The sequence below is a fragment of the Lissotriton helveticus genome, chromosome 5_1 (assembly GCF_964261635.1).
Source record: "Lissotriton helveticus chromosome 5_1, aLisHel1.1, whole genome shotgun sequence".
NCBI classification, from domain to species: Eukaryota; Metazoa; Chordata; class Amphibia; order Caudata; family Salamandridae; genus Lissotriton; species Lissotriton helveticus.
In genome coordinates, this window is record NC_136065.1 from 498416114 (window position 1) to 498429075 (window position 12962).

Here is a 12962-nt window from a genome sequence, read left to right on the forward strand (position 1 = left end):
GTAGGATGGGATGACACAAGGTGGGAACGCCCTTCGGAGGGATCGAAGGAGGTGGAATCTTGAATCGTAGAAGATAACCATTTCTTACAATATTTAATACCCACTCGTAGTTTGCTATATTGTTCCACTCCTCCAAAAAACCAGCAATACTTTCTCCTACCGGAGTGGACAACACGTTTAGAGGAAGTGTCACCTCATTGTTTCGTTGGCTGTTTTGAGGTAGAGGTCTGCTGTCTGTTGTTGCCTCTTCCTATCCCTGGTCATCTCTGATGGAAATGGGATCTTTGTTGTTGTTGGTGACCTTGCGACGACCACTGGGATGACTGACCCCTTTGTTGGAACTGGCATTTATTACTGGAATGAAAATGCCTACGAAAGTCTTTCTTTTTTTCTAGACCCACTGCTTTTACTATATCTAAATCCGCCTTCATTTTCACCATCTCTTTGTCCGCATGAGGACCGAAGAGGGAAGACCCATTGAACGGAAGGTTTGTGATCTTTCCCTGCACTTCCGGTTTGAGTCCAGTTAACCTCAGCCATGCGGAACGCCTCGAGCAAATGCCATGCGCATATCCGTGGGCAGCCAGATCAGAAGAATCCGCAGAGGCGCTGATTACTTGATTTGCGACAAGACCCCCCTCTTGCAAGATTTCCTTAAAATCTTGCTGATCTTCTTTAGGGAGCATATCAGCAAAACGAGTCAGAGAGTCCCATAAGAATCTATCGTATCTCCCTAATAGAGCGGAGGCACTGGCGACCTTCATGAACGAAGCCGATGTGTTGCACATCTTCCTGCTCATGGAATCCATGAAGAGGAAGACATGGTTGACTGAGTCTTCCTAGCCGCTGCCACTATGATGGAATCTGGAGGTGGGTCAGAGCGTAGGAATAATGGATCCTGATCTGGGGCCTTATATTTTTAGCTATCCGTGAAGGTACGGAACCCACAGTTGCAGGTGTTAAAAAGGTCTGACTGGCAAGCTCAATAATGCCAGGAACCAGAGGTAGCAGCGGTCTAGCTGAAGAACGGTGATGCAGGGTTTCGAATATTACTGAGGCAGAAACCGTAGGCAATGACATCGCTATGTTCAGCTTATTTGCTCCTCAACATAATACCTCATTGAAGGTGGTTAAATCGTCAATAGGTGAAACTCTTGAGAGAGGAGTAGAGGTACATGTAGGAGAGTAATCCCTCATTGAGGTTCTAGTAGAAGATGTCGACCAGGTAGGAGATCTTCATCACCTTTTTTTGGTGAAGAATGGAAAGAACGAGATCTATCCCTCGAATGCCTCTTACGGGGACGCATAGAGCGTGACCTGTGAGGGGTTCTTCTTCTGGACGACAGTACTGTAGGAGATCTTGATCTTCTAGGAAACCTCTGAGGAGACCTTCGAGGAGTCTGAATCGGAGATCTTGAGAGGTGGAAAGGCGAGTAGGTCCAGGAATAATACGACCCAGGGCTGCTGAGGGCCCTAGCCTTTTTGCGTCGAGAATCTTCACCAACCACCGGAGAGCCCTCTGGTGAAACTTGGACAATTGTGTAGTCCTGGAAAGGAAGAGCTAGCGGGAGAATGAGACGCAGCGGCAACTTCCTCAGAGTTTACAGCAGGTTCTTTGTCCCTTGACATCGATGGCCTCGACGTCGACAAATGTTTCTCACTCGACGTCGATTTGCGATGTTCTCCAGGAGCCAATAATCTCGTTGGCCTCAGCGGCGAACCCACTCTTTCCAAAGAGGATCTCGACGGCGACCTTTCATGATGTCAAGATGATTTTGACGTCGACCGCCTTCGACGGCGTGGTGATCTCGACGTCGAGCGATGTTCTGCTCTTGACGTCGAATGTTCCTCATCTCTCCTTGACGTCGGCAAACTCTTCGACGCCGACCTACGATGAGGCGACGGAGAGTGTCTCGACGTTGACGGGTGTCTAGACGTCGATGTGTGCTTCGACGTCGACAGTCCCTTATCCTGGTCATACCTTGATCCCAAAGTAGGACGCTTCGACGTCGAGGCCTTTCTCGACGACGAAGACTCACACCGTCTTGACGTCGGAGATTGTGCAGACCTTCTCTTCGACAGTGGCAACAACGTTGAAGGTGAACAGTCTGGGATCTGCCTTTTTCTTGATGTTGAAGAGGCAGTCTGGTGTCGGTGTCGATGGGCTTGATCAGAGGAGGGCCCTTGACTTCCAAGGCCACTTTCCAGACGGGATGTTCCTCTCTCCACCACTGCTTGCAGGCAAATCCTCTCTCTATCTCTGAGAGTCCTCGAGGAGAACTTACAGTGGTAACAGGAATCTACTTGATGGGTAGAAGGAAGACAGGCGATACACACAGAGTGGATCCGAAACAGCCATCTTCTTTCCACAAGATGGACATTTTCTGAAGAAAGCTGGCATTCTGACAGAAAAAGATGAAAAATCTCTGTCAGAAAAGGAAGATAAAACCTCCACCAGCACAGGAAAATTGCTAAACGGCAAGAAAAATAACAATTTATGACTAAAAAGTCAAAAAACTGTCAAGCTCAAGCTCCAAGATCCTCTCAGAAGGAGCCGGAAAAAAGAACTGACCTAACTGTCACCTGTGGTGCATGCTGGAAGCAGAGGGCAAAGTGCCTAGATTCTTGTGATTCTTAAAGGCAAGGTACCAGTTGTCTTTTCTGTCTTAGGACAGTTATTCCTATGCAGCCTAAGGGCCAAACTGCCTGCAATTACTTGTTTTTTTCCTTGTTCTGGAAAATAAAGGATTCTTGTATGAAGCCATTTGGGTGTATGGTCTCTATTACAAGTAGTCTTAAATGTTTTTTGTTACTACAAGTATTGCTAAATTCTTTCTAGCTGTTTGTCTCAATTTTGGTTAGAATTCTTTCACTGGACTGCATTGTTACATATATGTACATTCATACATATTTAGGTGTATAGTTTTAAAAGTTTATAAACCTTAATTTCTGGGCATAAGGGTCCCCGTACGTGGGCGGGGATTATTCACTGCTTATGACTATTGATGAGTATCCCCTGGAAGAGAACCATGCTACCTACAACTGGGAAGCCAGGTGCATAGGGGTGAAGAGATATCAGAAACTGTAGACGATAATAGAAGACTTGGAGAAAAGTGCCTCTGGAGAAAAATGTGAAGAAGTCCGGTGGAATCCAAGGGTGGATTGTGCAAGTGACGAACCTGCAAGCAAAGGGGACAGAATCTATGCCACACAGGTGTGACTAGGAGGCACGGAAGTGCAATGCCACCGATGTCGGACGGTTCAGAAGAGTTGACGGTGACCTTGTCGCTCCAGCAGTGAGGACCTGGTTACTCTGCACAAGCTGTCACACGTCGTATGTTGGTGAGTAGGTGGTGCCCAGCGGGAGCACCAACAAGCCTTGGCAGCAACAACTGGCGTGGAGAACAAAGAAGGAGCAACTTTGGGACCAGCAACGTCCAAGGGACTCACCAACAGCGGGAGAATCAGAGTGGGCTCCCAGCAAGCAGGGTAGCCCACTGAAGCAGGAGAGGTCCCTCAGGAGGACCCACAGGCCAAAGGCACGGGAGTCGCAAGAGGACCTCAAGCAGCTCACCAAGAAGGAAGGCCCATGGTGCAGAGGATGTGGTGAGGAAGCTGTACTTGGCAGGAAGAGATGCTGAAGATTCTCTCTGGAGTGCAGAGCCAACAAGCCTTGGCAACGGCAAGTCGACACGCTGCACAGGGGTTAGTCCCAGGGGTTTGTCCCAGCAGTTCTGACGAGGGAAACTGGCCTAAAAATTGCAGAAAGCACAGGGCTGGCCTTGAGGGAGTTGCAGAACCACCGTCTGTGTCGCTGAGCCCTGCGAAGTCCGCAGGACGTCAGGAGCAGCAGACCGGTAAAATTTATTGCTTTGCCTGCAGATGCAGGAGTGACTCCTTCACTCTAAAGGAGATTACCTTGGGTGTCCTTGATGCCCAAAGGTCTGGTGAAGATCCTGGAAGAAGAACAAACATGGATGACAAAGAAGACTTGAAGAACAGAAGCAGCAGGAGTCTTCCTTGATGCAGTCTCGGTTCCAGGAGAAGTCCAAGTGTCCAGATAGTCGAAGAGTGACATGGTTTCAGGCTTGAGTCTTGTTCCACGACAAATCTAAAGAACCACTTACAGGTAAGCCCTTGAGTGCCCCAGGGAAACGGTTTGGAACAACTCAGGGGTCCCCCCTAGAGGAGGGACTGGACACAGAGGAGGATACTCCCATGTCTTTGTCCACTTATGCACCAGCGAGGGAGCCAAAGGAATATGCATGGAGGGCACCAAATGTGCCCTTCAAAGCAGTCTGGTGCCGCTGGCAAGCGCCCCATCCCAGCCCAATACACTATGTCCTGTCTGGGAGGTGGTCACTCCTCCTTCAACAGGAATCCTATTGTTCTACATTTCCCTGCTCGAGCTTGGCTCTGGCGCAGGAGGGCAGAATCGTGTCTGTAGTCGGCAGCAGCACTAGCTTGCTATCAGACCCTGAAAGGCTGTTACCGCTAGTACAGGGGGGTACCCCAAGGGTGCCCCAGTACATGGGATCATACTTCCAACACTGGAATCGGTGTTTGATACCAAACATGACCGTTCGGCCGGGCCACTATATAGTTAGAAATCTCGTAATGACGACTATATGTATCAAATGTCTGACATCACTTACAAAGCCTGTAGAATTGATTCCGGGGTTTGTAGGGGTGCCCTGCTCATGCAGGGGCACCCTCACACATATAACCAAGCACCCTGCCCTCAGGACTGAAAAGCCTGCCATAGGAGTGTCTTATAGGTTTTAAGTGTAGTGACCCAAGATATAAGGTAACTTATATCTGTTGTGAGAGGTGCTAGCATTAACTCACCCAGGCTGCAATGGCAGGCCTGTAGTCACAGTTTAAGTGGACTCCTAAGGGTAGCACAATACCAGCTGCAGCCCATGGGAGACCTCTGGTGTACCTATGCCCTGGGTACCTTAGTACCATATACTTGGGACTTACAAGAGTACACCAGAAGCCCATTGTGGATGTACATAAGACCTTCTCATGGTCAATTTTGGGAGAACGCACAGTAAGGATTAGTTACTTACCTGTAATCCTAGTTCTCATGCAGGGGTATACTCTTCAAAGTCATAATCTATGAATAATCCCCGCCCATGTGCGGGATCCCGGAGCATATAGAAAATACATATATATATATATATATATATATACCTATATATGCATATGTGAAAACATATATATATATTCAGCCTAAAATATTTCCACAATGGCCAAAAATGCTGAAATTACATAAATTTGTATAGTAGCACCTATACTCTCCCAACCCCTAAGGAAGAAAGAGAGCAGTAAACATTTGTCATACAACAATGCTTCATTGCCATCGAGAAAGCCGGTAATTGCAGGCATTTGCCAGTAGGCTGCAGTAGAGTATAAAGAAAACAAAGAACACTGACGCCTTGCCTTTAAGGCATTAGAGTAGGGGTATCGTGCCTTTAAGACCTGCAGGCGACCCCTTGCTTCCATGGTGCACCACAGGTGGCAGTTAGGTCAGTTCTTTTTGGAGGTGCATAAGCACCTGAGTGAATCCGCAATCATCATACAATAACATTGCAGTGATGCTCGTCCGGGGAGGTGGGTGGGTCGTTTATGACTTTGAGGAGTATACCCCTGGATGAGAACTAGGATTACAGGTAAGTAATTAATCCTTCTCATCCAGGAGACACTCATCAATAGTCCTAATCTATGAATAGATTAGCAAACCCATACCCAAAGTCTCGCGGACGAGCAATCAAGTACACAGAAAAACATGAATCAATATCACATTTACAATGCAATTATGCAAATAAATTCCTCAAAGAGGCCTGTCCCACTTGGGCATCGGCCTGTGCATCTGAATCTAGGCAGTAATGGCGGGTAAAGGTATTTACTGAGCACCATGTAGCCGCCTTGCAAATCTCAGATATCGGAATGTTGCGAAGGAGAGCTGTTGTAGAAGCTTTCCCTCTAGTGGCATGTGCACGTGGTTTGCCCTGTAAAGCTTTGTTAGCTAACTGGTAAGACAGAGCTATACAGGAGACGATCCATCCAGAGATAGACCTTTTTTGAAGCTGACAGACCTGTATTAGTTGCACCATAATTAACAAAGAGCCGGTCAGACTTCCTAAGTGGAAGAGTTCTTGCCAGGTAAAATTTCAAAACCCTCCAGAGATCTAGGGAGTGCAAAGATCTCTCTGGGGGAGTGGTTGATTGAGGGAAGAAAGTAGGTAGTGTGATGGTCTGATTGATGTGGAAATCCGAGACCACCTTGGGGAGGACGCCTGGATGTGTTCTCAGCACCATTCTATTGGCATGAAACACTGTGTAAGGCTCCTTGCAACACAGGGCCTGAATCTCATTCGCCCTGCGGGCTGAGGTGATGGCTACCAAGAAAAACGCTTTCCAGGTCAAATGCTGCAAAGATGCCTTAAGAATAGGCTCTAAAGGAGCACCCATTAACTTGGAAAGTAAGATGTTAAGCTCCCAGGGAGGAGAAGGGGACCTCACTGGAGGAAACACTTTCTTAAGCCCGTCTAAGAAATCTTTAACCACAGGCATCAGGAAGAATGAGGTCTGGGAAGGAGACTTCCTATACGCTGTGATTGCTGCTAAGTGAACCCTGATGGAGGGGTACTTCAGGCCTGACCTTGCCAAGTGTAATAAGTATGGGAGAATCACCTGCTCCAGACCATGAATCGGATCAAGAGCATTGTCCATACACCAAATGTAAAATCTCTTCCACTTGAAAGCATAAGACTTTCTGGTGGAGGGCCTCTTTGCTTCTCTCTGAATATTCATACAGTCAGCCGAATTGTGGGGGCACTTGCAGAGGAGGAAACTTCACCCTCAGCAAGTAACCATGCTGCTCAATGTTCAGCACCCATTTGTCTCTTGTTATGGCTTTCCACTCTTCCAGGTGACAAGCTACACTCCCTCCCACCGGAGTGGCAAACAGTTGTGGAGGAAGCAACAACTCAAGGCTTTGGAGGCTGCTTAGAAGTGGACTGCTGCTTGTTATTGCCTCTTCCTCTTCCAGGGCGCCTTTGTTGGAACTGAGATCTTTGTTGGTTCTGTGAGGACCATTGAGGGGTTTAAACCCTCTGTTGAAAAGAAAGTTTGTCGCCCTGACGTAAACGTTTCTTGAATTTTTTGTGCTTTTCCAGACCAACAGCCTTGACGGTGTCCATTTCAGCTTTCATTTTGTTCATCTAGTCGTCAGCGTGAGACCCAAACAAAGAAGAGCCATTAAAAGGGAGGTTCAGAATTTTCTTCTGGGCATCAGGCTGGAGACCTGTGAGGCGCAGCCAGGCTGAGCGTCGGAAACAGACTCAATGAGAGTAGCCATGAGCGGCGAGATCTGAAGCGTTCGCTGCAGCACTTATCACCTGATTGGCTACTAGCCCCACTTCTTGTAGAATTTCCGTGAAATCCTGCCGGTCTTTTTTTGGAAGCTTCTCGGTGAATCGTGTCAGGGAGTCCCAAAGAGATCTGTCATACCTCCCGAGAAAGGCAGAAGCACTCGCAACCTTCATTGATGACGCTGAAGTATTGCACATTTTCCTTCCATATGAGTCCATCTGTTTACTATCCTTCTCAGGGGGAACAGAGGATGATGTAGAAGTGTAGTGGGACTTCATGGCTGCAGCCGCAATGACCGAGTCCGCTGGTGGGTTAGCCCTGAGAACTGGAGCCTTGTATTTTTTGGCAATTCTGGATGGAACGGAACCCACCGTCGCAGGGGTGAGGAAGGTAGCCATAGCCGGTTCCAAAAATCCTGGCACCACTGGTAGCAGCGGTCTAGGAGCTGTCCGGTGATGCAAGGGATCAAAGATGACAGACGTGGGCACCACCGGGGTATGCAAAGTGATGTTGAGTTTCTTTGCACCCCTACCCAGAACATCTGTGAAGGCCGAGATGTCATCTATGGGCGACACCCGTGATGGAGGCGTTGATGAGAAGGTGGGGTAGTAGTCCCGAACCGAAGATATGGTAGAGGAAGACCATGTAGGTGATCTTGTGCGCCTCCTCTTATGGGGTCTTTCGTGATGACGGCTGTGACGACCCCTGGACCCTGGACTTAGACCGACTTGTAGAAGGCGATCTTGTTCTGGGAGGCGATCTTGTTCTGGAATGCGATCTTAGTCTGAGAGGTGATCTTGGTCTGGGAGGCGATCTTGGCCTCCTAGGGGGAGACTTTGAGGGTCCAGCCGGAGTGCCTCTCCGAGGAGTGGTCTTGGATGGCGAATACGTGCGGGGGTAAAGGCGACAGAGCATGGGCCCTCCCCTCTGCAGGTTTGGGGGATACCTCTGGTGAGATCTCCACAATGTGCAGTCTTGGAGACGATGATCGGTCTCCAGATGACGATCTGGACCCTGGAATCGACTGCCGTGGGGACTCCGTAAGTCCTATAACCTTTTCTCTCAACGTCGAGTGCTTCGACGGCGATGAGGTCTGAGTCACCATCGGCGTCGAATGAGGTCTCGATGGTGGTCTTGACGTCGATCGCTTACGGCGATGAGGAGACCTCGATGTCGACCTTCGGCGTCGATTTGGAGACCTCAACGTCGATCTGCCATGGCGTCGAGTCGACGGCGAGCCTCCATGCCGTCGTGTCGACGTCGATCTTCTTGACATCGAGTGGTGGGACCTCGACGATCCTCTCGACGACGGCACGCCCACCGGCGGCGAGATGTTAGCCGTCGCGACTCTCGGCGCTGACCCCCTCGAGGGTGGCAGAGAGTGTCTCGACGTCGAAGGAAGCCTCGACGTCGACGGAGACTTAGGTCTCTCAGCACTCACAACCTTCGAGCCCGAAGTGTGGTGCCTTGACGCCAACTTACTTGCATGTGGCGGAGACTCTCGACGTCGAGTGTCTGGGCCTCTTCGACGGCGACATCGACATCGACGGTGAATCTCTCGTCCCCTTCCTCTTTCTACGGTCAGGAGAGGTGGAGTGTCGCTGCTTTTGACGTTGTTTGCTGGAAGAGGATGTCCTGGGGCCTCCATGGCCAAAACCCCGATGACTCTTGTCCTTTTCCAGCATAGCATGGAGTTTTATGCGTTCCCTATCGCGCAGGGTCCGCCTGGAGAACTTCTGACAATAATGGCACTGGTCAGGAGTGTGTGATGATGGAAGACACACAATAAACACCGAGTGTGGATCTGCCAGTGCCATCTTCTTGTCACAGGTAGGACATTTCCTGAATAAGGCTGGCATTCTGACTGGAAAAAATGTATGGAAGTCCACAAAACCAGCAGCAGAAGCCTTTAGACAACAGAAAACGTTGCATTTTCTGAAAAATTCTCTTCAAAATCAGTTTTAGTCACAAAACCGAAGAGCTCAAGCTCCAGGATCCTCTCAGAAGGAGCCGGAAAAAAGAACTGACCTAACTGCCACCTGTGGTGCACCATGGGAGCAAGGGGTCGCCTGCAGGTCTTAAAGGCACGGTACCCCTACTCTAATGCCTTAAAGGCAAGGTGTCAGTTTTCTTTGTTTTCTTTATACTCTACTGCAGCCTACTGGCAAATGCCTGCAATTACAGATTTTCTCTACGGCAATAAAGCATTGTTGTATGACAAATGTTTACTGCTCTCTTTCTTCCTTAGGGGTTGGGAGAGTATAGGTGCTACTATACAAACCTATGTAATTTCAGCATTTTTGGCCATTGTGGAAATATTTTAGGCTGCATATATATACATATATATGTTTTCACATATGCATATATAGGTATATATATGTATTTTCTATATGCCCTGGGATCCCGCACATGGGCGGGGATTATTCCTAGATTATGACTTTAATGAGTATCCCCTGGATGAGAACTGGGGTCCTGATTAGCAGTATCCATCAGACTAGTCAAAAACATACTGACACCAAGCAAAAAGGGGGGGTAACCATGAAAGTAGATCCTACTTTCCTACATACTTCTATTGTTTTAATACTTAAAGTACAAGCTTCTGGTGTGTTTCCTGACTAATATTGTTTCAAGGCATTTGCACAATTTGTCCTAACTACTTAACATAGACAATATTGTGTGCTGCTCTAATTCAAATACATGCTAAGCTTTATATGGCTCTGTCGCCTCACTTTTTTTGAGAACAGATAATCAGTGAAACACTTCTACACTTAGAACTGAAAAATACCTACCATTGGTATGATGAGGTGATTCTGATGATGTTGTTTGCACACCAGATGATTGTGAGACACTGCCAACTTCTTTCAACTTTGAACAAAATAGAAAGTGAATGAAATAAATATTTAGTAACAATTTAAAAACCAAAAGAAATGACAAAACATCAGAAATAAAAATGCAATTCCAACCCCACAATTGCAAGGTGAGCACAAGTGGCTTGAAAAATATGCTGTCTCTTCTTTTAAACTACAGTCAGCAGCAACAAGAACGAAGTTCCATGGAACCTAGTTTGGGAGCCTTTTGAAGCATACATAAGAGATCCTTGCAAGGTAGATTGTTGAATTCAATATGATCCCCTCAAGAGGTAGATCTCCTAGGCACAGAAAGTTGTCATGCCAGACCTGGAAAAATATACTTATAAGAGACCTAAACACAAAACTGTTAAGAGTTCCAAAACATTGCAAACTAGAAGGTTAAATTATTTGGCAAAGATGCATTATCCACAGTTTATGATGCAAGGGAGCATCCTGAGCCCTCATTGGGGTGTTTGGTGTAGAAACCCTGGCATTGAGCGATACTGTAGGCAATGAAAAGAATGATGATATGTGGGCCTTTGATTTAGTGGGAACATTGGGAATTAAATCTTTCTATAGGGGTTTATATTCCACTAAATTATATATGTCAGTGGAGGACACAACTGTTTAATATGAATTAGGTCACACTACCCCAGCTGGACTAAGGAAATAAGGAACCGCTAAAACAGCCAAACTAATTGATGAAGATTAAAAAAGCTGTCAATACAATCTTTAGCAGCATGCGTCTGGAAGTGATGGGCTATCACTGGAGTAAATTCATATTTTCGCCCTATTTTCTCTCAATATTTAATTACTCTAGAGCAGAGTGACTATTACCACCTACACTGGGGAAAGTATTCACTGCTTCAAGGCTGAAGCCTGCTAAGGAGGACTACAAATGTGAATCCTATAGGCCTCCATCACTCATTAACTTAGATAATTTGCACAGACTTTTGATTCCCAAGCCTGGTATATTTCTCCCTAATCAAGCAGGATTCATATTGTGTCACTGCAAGCCCCAAAAACTCCATACACTATTTGCCTGCCTGCATCAGCTACATCCTGAGTTGTTGCATGCCAAGAATGGATATCAGTCATTATACTGAAAACAAAAAGTACATATTTATTCGCAACATGCTGCAAGAAGCGTTTATCGCTATTTGAGAGTACTAGAGCATTAGATATTATCATATCAGTTAACTACAGAGTGGTGATCAATAACGTAAAAGCCCTGATCAACCAAAGGAGGGCACTCTCACTCAGAGTGTTGTGCTTACGAAATGGTAGTGCTCCTTAAGCTTCTTTATCAATTTCTGAACATCCCCTCGGTACTGAATGACCATTTTTTAAGCTACTGACGACAGCCACGTTGAAATTAATTTAAGCAAATAAACAATCCCTTATCATCTGGTAGAAACCAGCCCTACATTACCGTGGGTGGGGTAGATTAACAAGGCACAGCAACTGATTTGACAAGAACTGTTCGAGACGCAAAATATTTTCACTGGGACAAGCTTCATTTCACTGTGCATGTTTAAAGGCTGTGGATAACACATTACTACTTGGTATTTGTTTGTACTTCCCACTGCGATATGTGACTCAAGCTTGTCAGCCCTCTTTTTCACGAGAGCCTCAATCTCACCTGGCACTCTCACACTTAATATCAACTCCAAGGCACCTAGTGCCTCTCAAACGCAACACCACAATCACTGTGGCCTTTAAGACTGATCTAATCTTTTGACTTCAAAACATTTTGCTGCACACAAACTACGGTTGTTTTGTACAAAGATACATGCATAGAACTCAGCTTTACATTTCTCCATACAATGCCTCATACCCCATTAGACTGCAATGACTGATGAGATTGGAGATGGGCTCAACATTTTAAATATGCCATAATTCTGGAGTAGACTTCATGCACCCAGCATTACTATGCCTTCAGTGGTGAAATACTGCCACAAGTTCTTTGAGGAATTATCACTAATGATGGAGCTTTGTCCTTCTTCTCTATTGGCCCACTAGGATATGTCTGAGACATCCTTTTCTCAAAAAGGATGTTTGTAACGTTACCATTGTTGTTGGCCAAGAGAAGGGAGGCATTATGTTAAGGAAGGAAAACCTCTCAGTCATTACCACATTAGATCAAAGACTTGGTAAACTATAATGATATGTCAGATACTTAGGCTTCTCTTTTCCAATAGACTTCATGTCCCAGAGACACATGGATTCTTCTCTGCATATGCTTGGCTTGAATGGACAATACTCAAATAATGCCACCTTAGATGAGCTTCAATTATTAATCTTTTGTTTCCACTACATTATTTAATAGATACATCTGATCGGGAATAATTAGTATGCTGCAATCTAACATTAAGTTAAGACATATAGTTAGGAGGTTCAACTTCGACTTGGTCAGGAACTGCTTGACAACTGTTTAAGGGTACTTTGTATTGAATGTTGGCTGCCCTAAGTGTTTCTTCAACTATCTGAATATTTCATTTATGTTATTACTCAGAATACACTCTAGCTATTTATATTAAGTTCATACTTCCATAAAAGTTGACTGTGGGATATTTTGCTTTTTCAATAATGTTATTTCTTACTGGAAGAAAATCCTAAAGACCATATAAAAAGGCATGCAAAAAATAATTCTGAAATCGGGAGGTAAGCATGATTAGGTTAATAGCGAAGTTGATTCTGTTACAGAGGGAAGAGGATATATATTCAGGAAAA

General features: G+C 46.1%; 1 protein-coding gene across 2 annotated transcripts in view; it reads right to left on the reverse strand.

The window, feature by feature from the left end:
• VPS13D (vacuolar protein sorting 13 homolog D) overlaps positions 1-12962 on the reverse strand; it is a 2979414-nt gene that overhangs the window by 2740768 nt on the left and 225684 nt on the right. For both annotated transcript variants that reach the window (XM_078642819.1, XM_078642818.1), the window contains exon 15: positions 10170-10245. In XM_078642819.1, coding sequence (XP_078498945.1) covers positions 10170-10245 — 76 coding nt within the window. The remainder of the gene's footprint in view (positions 1-10169; positions 10246-12962) is intronic.